This window comes from Prorops nasuta, unplaced genomic scaffold (assembly GCF_024137725.1).
Source record: "Prorops nasuta isolate Cenicafe-Biocafe unplaced genomic scaffold, Cenicafe_Pnas_1.2 PNAS00063, whole genome shotgun sequence".
Lineage (NCBI taxonomy): Eukaryota > Metazoa > Arthropoda > Insecta > Hymenoptera > Bethylidae > Prorops > Prorops nasuta.
This window is the reverse complement of record NW_027116860.1, coordinates 89,071-111,269: the sequence shown is the minus strand read 5'-3', so window position 1 is coordinate 111,269 and position 22,199 is coordinate 89,071. Positions and strand designations below refer to the sequence as shown.

Below are 22,199 nucleotides of genomic sequence, written 5' to 3'. Positions count from 1 at the left end.
CACAGGGAAAAGCTTCCCGCTAAAGAAGCACCCTACCTATATATATATATATATATATATATACATAGGTACCTCTCTCTACCTACCCACTTCAGCGGTACAGAGCGGGAGTTCGTAAACATTGCGAAGCTGAATGGCCGGAAAATAAGAGCCGGGAAAGTTACGGAAACAAAGTAACACGAACGAGCAGTGTTCGAGAAGAGCAGAGTAGAGACCGAGATATGAAATCGGGAGAAAAAAAGTCCGCGGGACAAAGGAGGCTAGCAATTAGAAATAAAAATGAGATAATTTGCATTTTAATTGTGAAAAATATTAATACGGGAGGGAAAATTATGGATGGCATAAAAAATGACGCGGCTCGGAAAATATGAGATAAAAATTGGTGAAAAATATCACGAGAATTATAATTATTCCTTCCGAACGGAAGTAGTGCGGAAATGTGTGTGTACGCGCACACACGCATAGGAGAGTGTTATTGAGTGGCGATGGGAGTCGAGTGGAGAAAAATAAGGAGAGAGAGGAAGAAGCAGGGGAGGGGTGGTAATAAAAGTTGCGGAAGAATGAAAGATAGCGAACGGAAAAGCATAAAATAAAGACAGTAGTAGTAGCGGAGAGTAAGCTGACGATGATCGGGCGGAATGATGGTAAACTGGGAAAAGGAAGAAAGGGCTTAACATCTTGTAACGTAATTTAAAAATGTAATTGCTCTTGTGATGGTTGGGAGTGAAGTGGGAGGGGGAGAAGAGGGTCGGAACTGGAAGGAAAAGCGGCAACAATGGAGACAGAGGGAGAGCGAGCTCGGACCACTACTGCCGGGACGTAATAAGTTTTCATGCAAAGCGAACGTGGATTATCCAAGCGTGAATGTGCGCGGGAATTATATTTCACGGGAGGAAGCAGACTGTTACTGTTTCTCTCCCGGGCTCGTCATAAATTATCCTGGCCATGCCGGGGCCACCGCTAGGATTTAGCGGCTCTCCCACATGTACGTGCACCACCACCACCACCACTACCATCCTCTGCCTCATCCAGCGACGCGCGACGCGATGCGACGCGACCTTACCATCCACCACCACCATCAACATTTTGCACGCTCCCATGCTCTACCTATACTACTGAGACTGCCAACGCTGCAGGTGAACCGAGCGCCTGCCTACCTGTCAACCAATCCGCTAAAAGAACGGATACCAAAAGCCAGAATTCCAATTCCCACGTATACATATATACGAGGGGACTAGCCAACCACGCGTGCAAGTTGAAATTTCACAATTGCGCAACGTGATTACATACGCCAGCATTTTTCGCCATTATTTTCGTTAAAACGTTTCCCCGTTTCGCACATTTCTCATTCTTGCGCTAATATTTCACTGCCGGTGTTGCTGCTTAGCTTCCTCTAATTTAACTGATTAGCGAGCAGGGATTTCCAGTCAATTAGGGATCTCGTCAGGGGGGAGGGGAGATGGATTGGTCGATCGAGTTATGACGCGGGAAAAACTCGGCTATATATATATATAATGTGTGTGTATAGATGGGGAGAGGAATCGCGCGCGGGAAGCTCCCCAGAGAGGGTGTATATAGGCATTCCCGGTGGATAAGGAAGGAGCGAAGTAGCAGGGTGAGGAATTGGTGATGGGACGAGGTGAGACATATGAAACGGACATGAAGTTTGAGCGTTGCGGGAAAGCACTTGCTCTTGCTGATGGGGTTAGAGTGGAGAAGAGAGGTTGGCTGGTTGGTAATAGTGTCGACGGTAGTATGGTGCTGGTGAGAGATCTCGCGAAGAGAGTGGAGTGAGATTGGGGGAGGGAGGGGGGGGGGGGTTGAAGGCGGCGGCGGCGGCCTCGGTCTCGAGACCCAGGTCGATATCAGCCTCGAGCAAACCAGACATCTACCGACCATTCGCAAAACATTCACCTCAAGTGTCCCCAGCATTGTCCCTCTCTCACCCCCAACTCCTTTCGTCTATCACTGTTATACGACTACACACCATCACTACACATTTATATATATATATATATATAGTACTAATACCGAAGACACTCTATGGTGTAGTAGCTACCCTCGAAAATACAGCGAGATGCCACCCCAAATTCAGTCGATGCGTTAACGTCACCCTTTTAACCATGGCACACAGGCGCGCCCCGCAAACCCCGCAAACTGCTCGCAGCCTCGAGAACTGGTCGGCAAACCATCCCAACCCATCCCATCCCATCTCATCCCTTATACCAGCAGCAGCAGCATTTCAACCTGCCACGCTGGCTAAAATCGTATTAACGACCACCGGCTTTTACCCCTTTTCCACGCTCTCTCGTTCCTACTAATGAGATTCAGCTAGCCTCGATGCGCGCGGAAAAGGATTTTCACGAAAATTAGCTCTACACAGGAATCGAGAAAATCAACTCGCCGGCTAACTTTCCAGATATTCAATTTCAATGGAAGGACGCGCTCCACTGAAACTGATAATTCAATATTTGTCGGAGGAATTTATTCAACGCTTACCGGAGCCCTTTAGTTTCTCCGGGAACATTAATGACCTTGTATTTTCACCTTCATCCCCCCCCCCTCCTCCACCACCACCACTCGCACTGCATCATCCACGCCCGCTCGCTCGCTCATGTCCTTATATTTAATTCAATTGGCTTGTATAAACTGCTGGCAAGGAGACGAGTTGCGCAGGAAGGAGCGAGCGCGAGAGAATATAGCTGCATCCATTAAAATCAATTTATCTTCTCCTCCCGGCCGGTGCGTGGTGAGAGATAACATTTGAAAAATGAATTACGATGAAAAATTGTTAAGCAGCAATTAGTTTTGGAGCTGGAGGTGCCGAAACGCGCAATCGGAGTCGGTGCGCGCGGTGCATGGATGTAATTTTCGAGTTTGAGATGGATTTTTCTAGCGAAGAAACTGCGAGAGCGAGGAGGGGGGGGGGGGGGGAGGGAGGAGATGGATCGAGTGGCGGCGGCGACTCGGTATGGTGCCGGCTCAATTGCTCTCGGGGCATTTGAATTCATGCGCGTGCACTTGAGAGCTGTCAAATGAAATTTTCTTTGCTCCATCGGTCCTGTTATGCTCGCGTGCTATGTACTACGTGCCGGCGCGCGGTCTTATTCACCGCGATCGCATTAACGTTCATAAACTTTGAACAGGCCCGATCCTATATTTCAACTTAATGAGCGCAATAAATTTATACGTCGAGGTAGACAGGCAGGGAGACAGGGAGATTGAACGAGGGGGAGGCGAGGTTGGCAGATAGAGGAATGGCAAGAGACGAGAAGAAGGTAAAAAGAGCGCGAGTCAGGGAGGGGGGTAAAAAAAAGTCTACCAGCCAGAGGAGATAAGGGAGGGAGGGAGAGAGAGAGAGAGAGATAAAACGGACGCGAGCAAAGGCAATTTTCCCTTTTATATCGATAGAGATTCAATTTCAAGCGAATCAGCTCGCCAATTCGTGCTCTGCTACGCATATAAGTCGAACGCCATCCATAGGATTATTAAAAGTGCACGATGGTCGTGTGTGTAAAGCAGAAATGTATGCACGTCAAACTCTCTCTCTCTCGAATCCACGTGAAAACAAAAGAGGAGCGTATCAACCAAACTCGCGACCTCCGCTGAAAAATCCAGTCCCAATGGCCATTGTTCGATAGCGAGAGAATCCAAGCATACATATATATATATATATAGTGAGAAATGAACGAAACCGATGAAACCAATGATTTTTTCCTTCGTTCCAATTGTAAAATTCACTCTCGTACGCGCTCATCGCGGTCGATTAAAATTACAACTCGTCCGAGGTCTCTCCCCCGTACAGAGTTCTTTGAAAACGAGGATTTGGCTAAATCGTTGATTGGATTAAATCAATGGAGAAAAAGCGGTCAGTCGGAGAGCGAGATGATGGAAGGATCGAGGACGGATAGATCTGCCTCGTCCCGGTGATTGATTCGCGAGGGAGGATTTCAAGGAAGTTACTGGCTAAGCGTTTCAAGGTCGAACATTGCGATGGATAGTCAAAGTCAAGACGACAAGCTTGCAAACTCTTTCATGCATTATAGATCGACTTAAAGTTGCTGGCAGCAGAGATCAGAGGCCGATGGTTTTCGGGCCCTCCCCCCCCCCCCCTTTCTCAGGCCGTTTGGCAATTACAAAAGGATTCACCGTTGAAACGCCACTCGGGCGAACGGCCGCCGCAGCAGAATCCACCCCCTCCCCCCTCCTAATTCTCCTTCGCTTCTTCACGCCCACGAATCCCGCGCTGCTGCTCTTCCACAACTTTCCTTCTTTTTCTCCAAAAGTTTGACGTTCGCCAGACTACCGTACCGACCGATTCTTATATATATATATATATATATACCGACACACTCGCACCAGATTACTTTTTCTTTGTCGACGCGCTCCTTTCGCTGCCAATGACTTTGCTCGATTACAAAGAGCTCTTCGCCTTCTTGGCTCTCTCTCTCTCTCTCTCCTTCTCGCGAAAAGATCGCTGTTGAAAATCCAACCACGTCCCCCACGGACGCCAGACAAATATTTATTATTAATTCGATATGATTTGGCTTTTATGGCCGGCAGCTCTTATCGTCCTCCCCCATTTTTATATACGAGGTAATAAAGTGGATTGCTACGGGCCCCGCTCCGAACGACGCAAAGTTTGTCAGCGACTCCTATACACAGTGTGTACGGCAGTTGAGAAAATTGCAGATGACGAAATAAAGAGAGCCGACAACAGGAATGATCGTCACCGGCAGCAGCCTGCTGCAATATTACACGAGTAATTAAATATTGAAATTGGTGAAACAGTAATGGAGAGTTTCCTGCTTTTAACGAACTATTCTTCCAAAGTACTTTTATGCAAAGTTTGAAAGGAAATCGATCACCGCCTTTCTTCTCGGTGCGAAACTCTTTGGCCATTAATATCATTTTGTTTCAACTAAATTCGTTTTCAGCGATGTATCGAGCACCTGAAGGGTAAAATGGAAACAACGGCAGCTGAGTGCGTATATATATATATATATATATATATATACGAATTTATATACTATTGTATATATATACATAGAGAGTGAGAGAGAGAGAGAGACTTACACATCGCTTTGTTTCAACGTTTATAACTCTAATTAAAGCAAATTAGTTATGTACTTGCAGTTGGAATACGATCTTGAATATAGGTAGAAAAGCCAGCGCAATAAAAGGGGGTAGCCGCTCCGCTTCCCTTTGTTAACGTCACCGCGCAAACTCGTGCACTCGCTTAAGCACTCGCTAATACATTCTCAGAGACACATCCCTGGCTATCAGCGCTCGCAAGAGTGATAATGGGTAGCAACAACTCCATAAACTAGCGAACCTTGCTACTGCTGCTGCTCTTGCTGCATCATTCCACAATGTTCAAACTACTACCACCATCACTACTACGTTTCACGTATAAACCAACTCTTGCCACTTTCGAGAATATTCCAGCTTTGAACTTGCGCTACTCACGTCGAATTACAAGTAATAATAGTCAAAGCCCCGAAAGGCCGTATTTACCTAACCAATTTGCTAGTTTCGATAGCGGTACACAGAAGGATGGAAGCCAATTTCGCGTAGCGATTAAACAACCCGACAAACGAATATCTATATATATGTGTATGCGTCACCGCGCTGTTACCCATCGTCAGTTTCATCATTAAATTATCATGCCGCTCGATTCGTGGAAAAAAGTGGCAACCGACCAGGAGATTCGTCACTGATTCCAATCGGAAGCAATAATAAATTGGTCCGTGTCCGGGAAACAATGGACGGAAACGCAACAACTCTGCGGCAAAAGGAACATCGCCAGTGTGCATGGAGAGGACTCAGAGATAAGGCTTTTCAGTCAGTCAAACTTACGTACGGAGACGCTCCGTTTGTCTTTTGGCCCGATGCAGCTATTATGGTACCAGCCAGAGATCTTTTGATAGTTACGCGGCTTGATTAATGCTGCTACCTGCTACTGGTATTTGCACCCGAGCGTAATTTTATGTACGACTTCAATTTATGGCAAATGACGCAAGAGCATTTAATCCGCACCCTGGTACACGCAGCAGAGATAGCGATCCAAAGAATTAACCCTTCGAGATACCTTCTTCCTCCTCCAACGTACCTATATATATATATATACACCGTCATAATCCAAACGTCGAGTGAGTTTATTCCTTAATTTTCAAGTCACACCGCTTACTCTCCGCCGTACAATTCCTATCGTCTTTAATTGTTGAATTTCGTGCGAATATCAAACGTGGCCGCGTGTATCCTGGAAATTATGTATAGGGTTTCTTCTTTATCTATTATTGCCAGCAGCGAGTTATGGTATTGCTCCGCCGATCTCGGAGATAGCGTATACGTCTCAGTCTGCTGTAGGAACTTGCGAAGCCTGTACGTTACGGCCACGTGTGTTTTGCACTAACAACGTATTCACGTGACTCCGTCATGTGTGGTCCAATGCGTGTAGTCGAGGTGCGACGTGCGAGTGCTCGCTTGCTCTCCTCCTCCTCCGCTAGATATACGTGTGTGTGGGTATAAACTCTCTCTACACACACACACGCATCGCGCGCGAGGCCCTACGGCGCGGCGGCATGGGACTTCGAGAGAGAGAAGCGAATGAATGATGTTGCCTGCCCTATTACCATAATAATCCTCTATCGCAGTATCGTAGCGCGTCGTCGTCGTCGTATTCCGAGTAGGAGCACAACTCGAGGAGACTGAATTCAACCGGGAAGAGCACACGGCACTCTCGCTCGCCTCTCTCCAGGACCTTTCCACCTTGTGCCGATTTCACTCACCCATATCGCGCGCGTACCATACCCTTCCTTCCCCCCCCCCCCTCCCTCCCTCCCTCCTGCTTCTCCTTGGAGACAATTCCGGCAAATTCCCGTTGCTGCAGAAACGCGTGCACGGCTATATCTGTCCGTGTATGCGTGGCTCGACACTTACGATACGTGCAACGATCCACCAGCAAGCTCTCCATTCCCATGCACGAACCTGGCCAAAACGCATCGCACATTCGTTTGTCCTTGCTGACCTCTGACCTTTCTCCGTCCCGTTCTCTCGCCCATTTAAATCGAACTAGACGATCATCGAATCAACGACGCATTCGTATAACTGATAAATGTATCGGTAAGCAAGTTTTTGCTGATAAATAAACACGATAGGTACGCTGGTACGTCGTTAATAATGTTGCGATGGGTGTATAAGATTGCAGGGATATGCGTGTAATGTATAACATACATATGTGTATATAAGCGCATGTAAATTGTTATTAATTATTTGTACGTCGATCGACTTGAAATTAGCTTGTCTACGAATTGCCGTTGATCGAGGGAGGGCGATAAAGTTTAATTAGGCAACGTATTAACGCATCGGACGCACATACGAGGTTGCTTCGGTGTAGTGGTGGTGGTAGGTAGATACGTACGCGGTACGAGGGCTCGGAGTGAATAGTTAGCAAGCAGGTGCACGGCTAATTATACGTTTTCCGCGTATATCGTCGCATGCCAGCGGAATAATTAAGCAAAACTGACGAACGTCTGCTTCTGGTCAACGTCTCTCTCCTCCTCTCCTCTCCTCTCCTAGCCAGCCAGCCCGTACATCACACCATACGCTTCCTCTACATCTCATTTGCACGAGGAAATGTCCTGCACCCGCCAAATCCTTCCCCTCCCCCCCCCCCCCCCTCCTCCTCATATCCTACTCGTCCCTCTAATCCTAATATCCTCGTTGCACGATCGTCAGCCATAAATGCTCCAGCCGAGGATAAACAGTGTAAAACGTACGTGACAAAAATGGTAGAAAAAAACATTCTCGACGCGTACACCGTGTGTTCGTCCCATTATTTTGTCCACTCGTTTAAAGAGAAAGAAAAGAGAGAGAGAGAGAGAGAGAGAGAGAGAGAGCAGCAACTGACTCTTCCATCATTGCGGCAATGACAATATTATTCCTCCCTCGTTCATATTAAATGCTTCCCTGTGTGGCAAAGGGGACAATAATTTTTCCCCTTCGACACGATACGAGCAAGCCTACTCCAAATATAGTAGGCGCGCGCGATGATGCTATTAAAATCTTGAGCCGTGTTTATCGGGAATTTATACATATATATATATAGAAATCGAGATAAACGAAGCGTTTCTCGCTTCTTAATTACATCGACGTCTCGATTAAAAGTTCGAGACGAGCTTGACGTACATATATACGAAATGATCATAAATGCATAGTTCGCTAATTGCGTGTTTTCCTGCGATATATCGTCACGTGTACACGAGAGGCGCGAATTAACGGGATTTTATTTGCCGAGTTCGATATCGTCTCGCTCGTTTATAAATTGATCGCTCCACGACGGTCCGTTTAATGCAGCAATTACAAGAGGCGGAAATGTGATATTTGAGTGAGAATCCATCTAAAAGAGGGTATATATATATATAAATATATAGGGGTTTTAAATTGTTTCGTGTCGAGACGTCGACGCGCGGAATTGCGCTTGAATAGGATGGATATTTCTTAATATAGGCGCGTTTGCATGTATAAAGGTGCAAGCGTGCGCACACACACAAACAGTTGATGTGGTTTGGAGAGACTCGCAGAGATGCAGAGCGCTGATTTCATCCCGGTAGTCACGACGAGTGAGCTGCCATATAGCGTATAAGCAAGACGCGCTCGCGCGCGCGCGTCAGGCAATTACGAATGGACGATAAATAAATAAACGGTGCTTGTACGCGCAGGAGAACTTTGCCTAGCGGCTGAGTACGAGGTAATGCGAGTCTCTAGTAACGTAAAAGGGGGGCGAGTGCGACTAGTAGTTATAACAGGTTGTCTTATGCGAGAACTTTCACCGCGCTCCTGCACTCTCTGCTCTCCTCCTCGTGTCTATGTATATGTACGTGTGAGACACACGACGAAACGTACCTTACTAAATTGTATATACGGATGAGGCTTGTGTCTCTCTCTATCTACAGCTGCGCTACTCGAAATAACGCACCGAGACACGTCTATTCGAGACTCGTGTGCCGCGTGCTTATTCCTAATCTACATGTGCATTCTCCATTATCGCATAGCTCTATATATATATATATATATATATATATACTCTTAAGGAAGTGCATCGACGAAAACCACCCAATACACCTATACGCGTATAGTTCATCGTATCTTATGCACGCTTCGTGTAAAATTGTCCGGAGCAAATAATTTTCGCAATTAAATTGAAATAGTTTCGTGGCGTATTTGGCTCGTTTCAATTAAGCCTGAAATAATTAGTGGGAAGAGGTCCGATAGTTAGGTGTAGTAATTGACGTAGGTATGTATTACACGGAAAGGCAGCGAGGGGTGAGGGTGATTACAGAAAATATTCGCGTGTCATTTATCTCATAATTATCTGCACGTGCGGGTAGGAAGTAGTTTGTGTGCTTTGCACGTAGCGAGCGTTCATTCCCAGCATCAGGCCGCTGGCCAAGTCCCAGGCGGGCGAGAGTGACTATTGACTCGTTAAACGAGCAAACATTACCTGGATAGATTTCTCCCACCGGATTGCAAGAACGCTATACGGTTTGCCTAGAGAATCCTTCGATTCCCCGTTATCCCCCCCCCCCCACCCCCCTCTTCCTAACCATTGCAATTTCTTTGCTACTAGACGCTTACAACCTCCCCCCCCCCCTCCTCCTCCTCCCATTTCTACCATTTCAGCCAGATAAAACGCTGTTTCTATCAAGAGAGAATCCCTCCCCCTCCTTCTCACACACTTTAGACCGTGTAAGCTCCTAATCGGTTTTTGCCAGCTAATCACGTTCGATTACACGCAGAAGACACACACACACACACAGAGCCCTGAAACTTTTTCCAACCGTTCGATAAAGTTCTTCCTATATACGGACGATTGACCCTCGGAGCGTTCAATTTCGAAATCAGAAAGGAGAAGGCGAGTAATAAAGTTGTAGGAAACTCACGTACCTTGGGGTCGAAGCTGAAGACCTGTTCAGGTCTGAGCGGGCAATCGAGCCCGCATTTGCAGGTTCCCGCCGTCGTCAGGTACTCCTTTAGCTGATCCAGCGAGCCCAGCGCTGTACTACTTGGACTGGAAAGAGATAATGAAAAAGAAACGTTAGAATTTTTCCAGTTTATTCAAAGTAAACGTATATATAGGACAATGAACAGTTTATATATACATCGCATGGGACTGAGCGGTGAAAGTGATACGGTGATAAATATATACGAGAGGGTAGGATGAGCCGCGAGGATTAGCAGAGTTGCTCCAAGGATATAACGTATATACAAAGCTGCGTCGAGGGTTTATCAGGAGGAGGAAGCGTTTGAATCGAGCGAAAGGAACGGTGTATCGGGTGCAGTCGTAGCGGGACCAAGAGATATCGAGGAGCTTTAGGCTCGGGTTCTCGTTTGCCAGAGGCTGAAAACGCGTTGCGGCCAACGAGTAGGATCAAGGAGCAGTAGGTAAGGTTAGGTATAGGATTTAGGCGGAGCAAAGTCGAGTCGCGAAGCAGCGGTACAGGGACAGGGCTCGTCGTTGCTGCTTGTATATTGATTAGCCAGTGGAGAGACAGGGAGACTTTGTTTCGAGGTACTTGGCTCATGCTTCCTCGACTAATAACCTCAGGCGGCGCTTCGTTCTGGCGCATTATGACTCTCGGCCCCGTGCCGCGTCGTACTCTCTCTCTCTCTCTCTCTCTCTCTCTCTCTCTCTCTCTACCCTACTGTAGTCTCTGCTACTCTGCACTTTCAACCGGCATGCACGGACTCTCCAAGAGGAAAAGCCAAGTTACCTCTTTCCCTCAAACTCCATATGCTAATTATCTCTCGACGCAACATTGCTGCTCGACGTGCACAGCTTACGATTCCTTCGACAAACTGCACAATTTGTATATATATAGCTTCGTATGTGATTCATTATACGCGAACTGCATTGAGAAAGACAGTGATTTATGAGCGTGAAAACGTATATATGCGCATATGTGAAATAAAGTGTGATTTTACAAATTTTAGAAGGGGGGACACAAGAGGAGTGTTGCCAATTTATGATTGATCAAATGAAACTGGTGAAACTTATTTTGAGGTTAGGGCGGTTAAACTTATCAAGTAATGCCTCGAATATATATAATATTTAGTTGACGTAGAGGCAGTACCTTGTCTCTTGATTATGGAACTAGTCGAGTCAAAGAGGTGAATTTATTAATACTTGCGTGGTGGAAAAGAGACGTGTCATATACTTAGTTGCGGAGTTAAAGAATTTTCACTGCTTTTGCGCTCTCGTGCGAGTATAATTCTTCTCCTACCCCCACCCCCCCCCCCCCTTTTCTCATGATGCACAATCTTGTCTCCTGTTCTCCAAGAGAAGAAAAATATCGGCACACCTGCCTGCAGTTGCATATATATATATATATATGTGTATGTATATAGCTTAGCCATAACTTACGCTCTTTCGTAGCTTGGAGCTTCCTCTCTCCCACCGAATTGTGTTCCTTTGACTAATTGCGAGTCGCACAGTTTGTCAGAAATAATCGTTAATGGATTCGCTAGGTAAAGCTGCGAGAGCATTGTAAGGGTAATTAGCGCAATACTATGACAAGCAGGTAGGTGGATATATAGGCAACCGGCGATATTAAACTCAGTATTACAAAGCTTTCGCGGACACAGCAGAAAGGAACGCGCTCCGATATAATCCTTGAGAACGTAATTAAATTAATTAACGAAGCAACCCGCGAGTCGAGAATATCACCCCTATTGTCGTTTATAGTGCTGGACGCAATAATGCGCCCAAGTATAAAGTTGGCAGATATAATGTCAAAATGTAGATAATAATAACGGATTTATTACGCGCGCATTAATCACCTCTGATGGAATTCAATTTTCATCTTACATTGTCTATATTGCTATAATGATACACGATAGGAGGAGCGCTTAATCTAGCTCGCATACAATGTTAAGGAATAAATGGGGGAAAAGTATACATTTGAAATTATAATGAAATTAATGAAAATGCTGTTTACATGTCTAGGAAGTTTAGTTCTATATACATGTATATAGCGTTGTAATAGTAGACAAATGGGAGAGGGAAAGAAACGGTGTATCGTGCGCAGAGTAAAGGCAGAACGTAAACACAACGCATATCGACTCTGTGTATCTTAGGAGAGATAAACAGGTATACCTAAGCGTTGTTATTAATGTTAATCCTTTAAGTGAACCTGCCGACTGCACGCGTACAACTAACAAAGCGTGACAGTATTACAACAGTCACGTTCCTATAAGCTCCGACCGACATACGTACGTATATACGTAAGGAACGAGAGAGAAATAGCCTTGTGTGTCTGCTTTACTCTCCTGCTCCTCCTGCCTGCACACTGCTGCTTCCTCCGCAACTAGAAATGTACTTCTGCTGCATGGACTATAATGAGCTTTGCTTTGGGACGCTCCGGCGTTTATTCCATTATTGCAGCCAACAGCAGAGAATCTTGTAATATCTCGTTTACGAGAAGTATTTTCAATTTAACCTAATTCCTTTCATAAATTTTCCAGACGCCGAACAGAAAATTTTGCAATAAACGTTCCGCTCGCTGCTCGACCACCTCCCTCTTCGTTCCTCAATGGATTCATTTTTTGACAATTTTAGACACGACCTTGAATCCATGAAAAATTACTATCTTATTTCATCATTTTGTTCGATTTTCAGAAAATTCATACGTTCAAGAGTCGACGAGGGGAAAAGGACAGTTTTGGTCCACTTGTACTCTCTTAATAGAAATAAGTGTTTCGTAACCCGAAAGAAATAAATTAGTTTCAATATGACTCTTTATAGTGTATTTGAAATCAATGCTAACTCACTATATTGGGAAATTTAATCTTTCTGCTGAAAGTACAGCGACTTGTATAGCTATATGCTCTTGTGAACCTCTATAATACAATGTATGTGGCTATAGCGCACCTATGCGACTGATTGGCGGCTCCTAACAAAACCTTCGAAGCGCGATACATGGCCCAAGGTGGATGGATCTCTCCATGGTCCGTCCACTATACGTACGTTATAAGATAAAGTGTAAGAGCAGAAAGCGTGCAGTTTTGCAGTTTCTTCGCAGAGTTCACAGTTAATAGTACAACAAACATTCGTGTAATATAACGAAATAAATATCACGTATCAGGAGCCTATAGGGTTTATGGCGTATGTACGAGCAAGCCGCCTTGAGCTTATACCTCAAAATTGGTGTTAATAATTTTATTTGTCTTAATTCCTTAAACAACTATTACCAAGTGTGCAAGTGATTAAACATAAGAAGGTTGATAAAATGAAAAACCCTTATTGACGATTATAGAACGCAAGGGAAATATACAGTGGAAATAACCGTTAGGAAGAGTCACCAAGATTTTTTTTGTAAACTCGTGTGGTTATACGATCAATTGGATGATCGATTCGGCAGTAAGTTTGGGCTCACTTACATTTTTAATTGCCTCGTAAGCCCGATAATTACCGATGGAAGATAAATTTATGACAGTTATAATGTAGTCGATGTAAGTTGGATCGAGTGACTGGATTAACTATAAAATGCAGCATATCCTCGATGCTTCCCTGGCAATTACTGTTACGCATTATGAAATATGAAATCAATTATGAATTATCGCGATAAGCAGGGGTCAGAATACGACAGCGCCTGCTGCTTCATAATAAACCAACTCGTGAATCGTCGCGCGCTGGAACGAATGATAATTATGATCGCATCAAGTGGTATGTATTTATATGCAAATAATACATGTGTGTCGGCCTTGTTCGAGCTGACAAATTTCTCAATTCGCGTTAGTAACGTACATGATAGGTACGGTTAGGTCGACAATCTTGACGAAATATGGTTAATTCGTAAATTAACATCGTCCAACGCGTTTGTAAATATTTTCAAGTCGAAGTAAAGAAACGTTGGAACGTGCATATATACACATATACAGAAATAACGTTGCAAAGGTAAAATTGAAAATGAATAAACGATAGATAGAATAAGGTGGTGTGGAACCTTTTGAAATACAGGATAGAAGGAAAAACTTAGAGATCGATGATGATCGAGGGAATAACGTGGGTCGTTCGTGTCCGATCAGTTTCGATATATCCATTACATACCCTGAATGTTAAAAGAAAGGTTTTTCCGCGACGCTGCGGCGCAGCGGTGGGACGATCCGATATTATCGGTGAATAATTTTCAACCGCGAAAAGTGAAACGCTAACGACGCTCGATCACGAACAACTTGTTTCCCCGTTGTTGTGCACTTTTCTGCATGCGAGTTAGCAGAGAGGCAGAGCAACGCGCACTATTACTATACGACCAGCGCCGCGCCAGCCTGCCTCCTCGCTCTCCGCTTTGCCGCTCTCCCATACCACACCATATTTCCCAAGTCGAATCGCAGCTTGGCAGATTGCAGTGATTTAGCCGACATCGTAACATACAGTTTGCGCGCGCGGCGGTTCTTGGTAATCGTCGCGCAGTCCGGACGAAAGCCAGTAATATCGAAACTACGTTATTGCTGCAACCAATCGCAAAAATCTCGCGTACGTCCGAACAGCTTTTCGCCATATAAACGATATTTCCGGATCAATGGCTTCGAGCAGAACAGACCGAGACCACTAGTAGATATATCTATACATGTATGGGGGGCCTCCAATTTGCATATTTATGTTATTACAAGGCCATTTCTCTGCGTGCCGGACTTTGACTGATTCTTGCCAAGCTGCTTTTGCAAAATCCAAATTATGCAATAATCCGCGTTACAATGCTTCCGTTGCAAGAAGTTATATATAATGTTCTCTGCTACTCTATATATACTAGTACATACGTACTGGACCCTCGAATGGCCGCGCGGTCGGTCTACTACACGTCCGGTCACCCCCCGTTCGTGTAAGCTCGAAAATTAAAAACGATCAATGCAGACGTAATAACCGATACGCCAGTAGGTTTTCAAATATTGATTCCACCCCTCCCTCTCCACTCTTCTCTCACTTGATTTTGTTTTTTTAATTAAATTTCTACAAATGTATGTGCTATCGATAAACATCGAGACCGAAACTCCCAACGTTTGTTCATTTATGTTATTTTACAGGAAAATGTTAGCACCGCGCGCGCGTGGATCTGTGTCCGTGAAATAGGAAATAGTTTGATCGAAGCGCGTTTTCGTCGAAAAGAATAGATTGGAGAAATTAGAGATTTTTTCGATCCTGGTGAAAAAATTCAACGAGATACGTATCTCGCGTGTGTGTATTGCTGCGCAGGATGGGTAATATATATTATGCGAGATATATAGAGATGCTCGCGATGTAGCAATAATAGTGAAAAGTTTTGCTTGCTTTTCCCACAGCATTGTATACCGGTGGTGTACCTCTCTTGTTAGCGGTGCATGATTGACGGATGGATAGACGAAAAAGGTAGGACGTCCTGAAGATTATTTGGCGACAAGCTGGCACAAATGGCACGAGAGTGGTGGGCTGGTTGGTTGGTGGGCATGTTAACGATCGATCACGCAAACCGATCGGACCGCGACCGCAAATTGCAGTCGTTGTTTACCTCGAACCATGCGAGACCGTGCAAAACTACTATTGCAACTCGCTGCTATATGCAGATTCATCGCAAGTTTGTCCATCCCCGTTCTACGAAAGACCATTTCCATAAATCCTCCTAACGATGCCAGATAAACGTAGCTTTTGCCCAGAGAGAGAGAGAGAGAGAGAGAGAGAGAGAGAGAGAGAGAGAGTGTACTGTCAAATGTTCATTCTACTCCTCGTTAAGCACTTGACCTCGTGAAATTGCTGTTGCTCCGCTGCTGCTGCTGCTACTTGTAATTGAGAATTCACATTTACAGAGCTTTAAATTCTTAAGAATCGCTTTAATAATGTACTGAGAAAGGAATTTAATATTTACGGATGAGAAAGGGTATTTTTCAAATGAGAAAGCGAGTTCTTTTTACGAGCAGATAATAAACAAGGCTTAGGTGCAAGTTTACGATTTTGGTCCCAGGTGCTTTACGTAAAACCCTCACCCCTCAGACGCGAGCGTCGAGAAACTTCAATCCATCGCACACCGCACCAGACGTAAACTATATCTGCTCTCGTGGAGCACTCTACAACACTCGACAGATTATGCGCATAATTTATCAGCATTAACGAAAATGCAAGTATAATAGATTTAATTAACATGTTCTAGTTTACTAAACTATACTATGTATATATATAACGTACGACCCTCTTGAATCATTAAATTCCACCGATTTAAATAATACACATATCGCTTGTACCGTTTACATCAATCACGCACTGTAAATAACAACGTGCTTAATGCGCCCTAGGAAGAAAGAATTGCGAGGGTTGTAGCAGCAGATTTCCGAGAAATAACAAATGAGGCGAGAAGAAATTTGTCATAATGGCCATAATTACGCGACAATTAAGATGTCGGTGAGTTTCTTCTACCGTTTGGCAGAAAGTGTCGAGTATAGAGGAAAAGAATTCAAGAGCGCCAGAGTTTGCTCTAATTTAGTATAATTATTACAAGGTAGTTGAAGGGAGGGGGGGGGGGGAAGCTGGGTTTAATCTCGCAGTGTTTCGGAACTGGACGATTACGTCGAGTGTACAAGGTCCTATAATTATCGGTGGAGGAGGAGGAAGAAGAGAAGACGCTCGGGGGGAGGGGGAGGGGGGAGCAGATGGCGGACGCTGGGCAAGGGCAAGATATCGCAAAGGGCAAAGCACACACACACACACACACACCTAACGCGCGTATATACATATATATATATATATTGGTGGATTGGCCAATTGCAAATTTCGACTGGAGCGATTACTCGCACGCATCCGAAAATCTAGGTAGACGCTAGCCGAGATGGCGTCTTTGTATTATATTAGCAGGAATTATTGATTTATTATTTAACGGGATTGAAGAGCGCAGGCGCCAGCGGCACCGCTTAATCGGGGTTAACTACTCACGAGCGAGTCGACGTCGTATTACGGCTTCTTGCTTGCATTTCGCTATCCATTCCGGCCAGTTTCAATTGGACACGAAGGCGCCACTAAGTGCTCCCAACCTTTTCCCATTATTTCCCTTTTCACAAATGCACGTGATTTTACACAATCCCCTTTAAATCATACGAAGAATAAAATCCGCTTGCGTGCTGGGAATTTCAGCGGGCAAAAAAGAAGCTGCCGATATACAAAGCGGTGCTTTCATTTAATCCGGGAAAGCACTTTGGCGACCTCCACGGAGTATTCGACCAGAAATCAGCCTATTTTGGAAACTCTGCAGCGCGAACGAATCATCATATATCCCTCTATGACACCTGTATACATATATATTAGCTGCGTGTTTGCTAACAACGAAATTGATAAAAGGCATGAACCTAATATATCATATATATATACATATATATATATATAGAAAAGACGATAAAAATGCAGCTATATATCAGAGATTCGTAAATGTTTCTTTCTCTTATCATCGGTATGTGCATGCGATCAGTATAACGCGTACTGTTAAGCGTTGTCAAATGCAATGACGACTACATTTCGATTAACAGGAAACGATGGGCCGGCAAATTGTTGCTGGAAGCTCGATAACCCAGCTTGCTGAACGATAAATTAAACGGCGCGATAAAGCAGAGTAGTATATACATATATATATGTATAGGTATAGCGAAGCGCTCCGGTAACTCTGCTTTTCTCTCCCCCTCCCCCTCCCCCCTCCCCCTGCCCCTTTTCACCGCTCCACTCGTGTACGCGAACAACGAACGAAAACCTGTTCTCGAATGAGCAGCTTATCAGAATCGACCGTATCATAACTAACCCCCGCTGTAGCATAAAACGAAATTTCCATTAAGCACTGACTAACTGTGATTCACGATCCGCATACGTCATAGACGTTGCCGGATTATAGCCCATTTTGCGCAACATCGTTATAATAGCTGCATTGAAAACTTCCGCCGCCTGGCATCCATAGCCGGATTTCAAAATGTTTTAACACTGCGTCCATTATTTGGTCGCAGCAGCCATACATTTTATCGCAATATTAGAAGCTTCGATATGGAAAATTATCCAGCCCAAAATCTATATCGATTCGATGATTTATCTCCGGCCAAATACTCCTCCTATGTATCCACTGTATTATTGTACTATTGTTATTCAATATTCCCTTTCATTAATATGCCAGATTGAGCGATTTTATAGATCAAACCAAATATGTATCTGGCAAACCGTCCGAGAATGGAAACACAAATGAACGATCGAGGTACTCGGATATGGATCATCGTAAAATCATAATAGAGATATATTAGAGAGGGAGGGGGGAGGGGATGCTGTAGGATTGAATTTTCCCAAAAATTTATATAAACTGGCTGCGTGGATCTTTCACGTTGTAGCCTCTTCGATACAGCTAATATAATTAATATATATATATATATATATATATATATATTCGTGTCTGTATATACAGCAAATTATGGAAGGGGCGACTCGTATGTGACATCATTCGGCAAATCTCGCAATACGCGTTGCGACTGACTGGTTGCACGTAAATCTACACGATCCAACACCGCGCGCACTGCTCATTGCACTTGCCGACAGTTTTATCTGTTCGGATTATATACGAAAAGAACGTGTAATTTACGGGAGAATTGCGGAAGGGGAAAGAAGAGATTCGTAACATATTCCATCACGAGTACCTACAGCGAATCTCCGGGAAAAGAGTAGCTGCATCTTACGGTGATCCGATTGAGATGAATCATTTGAAAGTATAATTATTGGCCATTATCGTGGCGTATCGCGCAAACTTGCGATCCTGTCAAAAAAGCTAATTGTTGGTAAATTAAGAGTGATAGATGATAAGAGGCCGCGCACGGCTGTGGCTTATCGAGCCGTGGCCGCATGCATTCTGCATTGCACGTGAGCGGTGAACGCGGCGGTGTACACCGTATATACACACGCCAGGCGTAAAACGCTTATACATCGTTATTTGTTTGCAAATTTCGAGATCGCTCTTGCATGCTGTGCCAATCACGCGCAAAAGCTTATCGCTGGCACTTATCTCTAAAGCGTGTATTGTTCGAAAGGAAGTGCAAGGCCTTCCCAAAAAGAACCAGCCTATCAACGACGACGACGAGTCGGCTTTAATTTTACGCCGCAGCGCGCGCTGTGTGGAAAAGTATCGAGCGAGGAGCGTAATAAGAAGAAAGATCGCGATTATCGTGTAAAACTGTGAAAGGAGCTGAGGAAAATATATTGCGCGTTTGCGCTTTATAAGCATCGAGTCGATAAGGATCTCGCAGACTCCATCGACTCGACTCTTTAACGAGTACATCAAGCGCGTTCCGCATTTTTTCTTCTCTTTAATCTCATCGGAGGCCGTTAATTGATCGTGCGAGAGCCGAACGAGTAGATTGAATTTTAGGTCTTGAGAGTGGAGCGTAATAAGTTGTGGTAATAAAAATTAGTAAGTGTATAGGGGAGGGGGAATATAAAGCGAGGTTTATTAGGGTTTATGTGCAGGGTATAGTTTATATCGAGTTCTAGGTGGCGAGATATCGAACCTTTGTAGTGCGGCGGCGACGACTGACCGAAACGTTGTAAAGTTGCTGTGGATCCTGCTGAACAGCCGCTCGTAAATATGCACGGACCTTCATGAATATTCATTATTCGCGGCATTCGTAAACGCGCCTATATACCATAATAGGTTGCTATCACGTTGCACCACCGAGAAGACTGGCCTAAACACCGGTGTGCGCAATTTCGGTCAGCCTCGCATCACGCTACGAAAATCTACTAGAGCCTTCCCCCCCCCCCCCCCCTCCTCCTCCTCCTCACCTTAGTCGTCGACCAACACGCTCGAGATCCCCCTCGCGCGCGCTTGCCTCCTGCACCACAACCGCCACTTTCAATTAATTAGACTATAAAAAGAACTTAATTGCCATTTCCGATAAATTTATGGCAGTCCTGTAACTTTATTGCTCACGCGCAAATGCATTACTTGCAAAATAAGCTATGTGGAAAATGCCAATCAATTTTGACCCTGAGATTAAGCAGATTTTTTCCCTTTTTCAATAAAGAAACGATTCCTTTGCCATACGTATATGGGTATATACATATGGGTGTATAGGAGAGGAGCACAATAAAGCTCTCTATTACTATGGACACGGTCCTGAATAAACATGATTTGCTTGGCCGTCCACTGGATTACGTATCTTATATATGTATACTTGAGGCTATACGTTGCTATACGAGCGGATGAACGAGTCAGACGCGAACGGATGGATGGCTGCGTGGTGAGATGTGTCCGATGTGGGCCGGGGCCGTCTTTTCCATATTCATGCGGACCAATGTAATAGGCCAACAGAAACCCGATTGTTTCTTATTCCTTCTCTATAGGATTTACCAGCCGCTCTGTACAACCGCGTACATACTAACACTGTACGAGAAAAAAAAGACCTTCCAAGTCTTTCGTTATTGCAGCAACTGTGTGCACGATGATCGTCGAAAGCTACAAAAACATTAAAAACCTCTACCTGTTTGACGAAAAAAAAAAATCCATCAAAAAGAAACTTGTACAAACTGCGAAGTTATAAAGATGTTAAGAGGGAAGATGAAGCAGTTTCAACAGATCATTATCGATAATTTACGAGCGATAGATATAATAAAATGAGTGATTGATATCGATAAGCAATCAATTATTGATGGATCGAAGCGAGTTTGAAAGGAATGTAGTTGGGAGGAGTGGGAATAATTGGGTCCTCGCGCGTGACACTCGCTGGACGATCGACTCGACAGATGGCAACGGCTATATTTTTGCCTCGCGATGTATGCACCAGGTAATTTTAAGTAGCGCGATGCATATTTATGGCACGAGCGAGAACGAGATCGAAAGAAAGACAAACGGAACAGATTGGTTTCCGGCAGTGGCAAATAGTGTTGACGAGATGGCAGCTGCCTGTGTTTGTCACAGGAGACAGGAAACGCTCGCACCCGTTAATAACCCAATTAAAATAGACAGGAAACGTACCCCTTCCCCTATCTGCCTGCCTATACTCTCTATATACATATATATATATATATATATATATAGCATGTTGTTCCTACATACGTCCGATGGAATAGGATAGGAGAGAAATTAAAGTATCCGATCCGACGCGCGGCGCGACATCACCACCAAGCAAGCGCTGACGTGTGGCCACCTAACGCCTAACGTTTGCACCTAATCGAGTGTGCTATATATATATATATATACTGACACACGCAATTTTCATTTCCTATTATTTTACTCCGATATACCGTTGAGTCGACCCTTCCCATCGTAAAACAGTCATTACTTTCCTCATGCATGACAATCGTGTAATTGAATTGGCTTCGTCGAATGAAGCGTCACAACTACTATTAGAGTATATATATATATATATATATATATGTATACATCGATCACAAATTAAAGCTCGTCGTAGAACAAAAGTGCTCCTCGTTCATCGTTCCACACGCCTCATTGTAAATTACAGATTATTATTTCGTAAAGGATAAACACGATTAGTCCCTGGTTTTTATGATACATGATTGAATTCATGAGAATTCCCCTGATGAAATTCACCTCGTACACTTTTCTATGGAGCGACAGCCCGAGACAGCTAAAACGACCAATTTCCTCTTCGACGACCGCTCTGTGCAATTACTCGATTACCTTTCTCCGTCCGTATAAACAATCATTGAGTAACTGCAATGCGCGCGCCGCGCGTTACGACTGTCACGCTCCTTCAACCAACGTATATACTGCAATGCCTTACCTGCAACAAACCAAGAGAATAGAATTAAACGTGGTGGAAAAGAGAAGGAAGAGAGGCTTGTGTTGATACAAAGGGAGAAAAGAGACGAGAGCCACGAAGCCAGATTGCTTTATGGAGCGAAAAGATTTTTGCGCCAATTGTCTTTCGAGCTTGATTAAACGTCGACTCATCGTGCTTTTAATAAAAAACATACCAGTGCTTATATATATATATATATATATATATATATGCATGTAGGTGATAGGAAAACGTTGACATGGCAGGTGCCAGCTGCGATAAATAAGAGATTCCAAGTCTATTCTCACCGTGCTTTAAACTCGATAAATTTTAATTATTCGCCAGTGATGATCTTGTGGGAAATATTGCATACTTTCGAGGCATAAATATCACTTAAGATCGAGGGAACAGATATCCAA

At 44.3% G+C, this 22,199-nt stretch overlaps 1 protein-coding gene across 4 annotated transcripts in view; it reads right to left on the bottom strand.

The window, feature by feature from the left end:
- LOC136784673 (methyl-CpG-binding domain protein 5/6 homolog sba-like) overlaps positions 1–21,777 on the bottom strand; it is a 77,568-nt gene extending 55,791 nt beyond the window's left edge. For all 4 annotated transcript variants that reach the window (XM_066745518.1, XM_066745520.1, XM_066745517.1 and 1 more), the window contains exons 1-2: positions 21,681–21,777; positions 9,949–10,072 (exon numbers count right to left, since the gene is read on the bottom strand). In XM_066745518.1, coding sequence (XP_066601615.1) covers positions 9,949–10,072; positions 21,681–21,706 — 150 coding nt within the window. In that variant the 5' untranslated portion in view covers positions 21,707–21,777. The remainder of the gene's footprint in view (positions 1–9,948; positions 10,073–21,680) is intronic.
- Between the last annotated feature and the right edge of the window lie 422 nt (positions 21,778–22,199).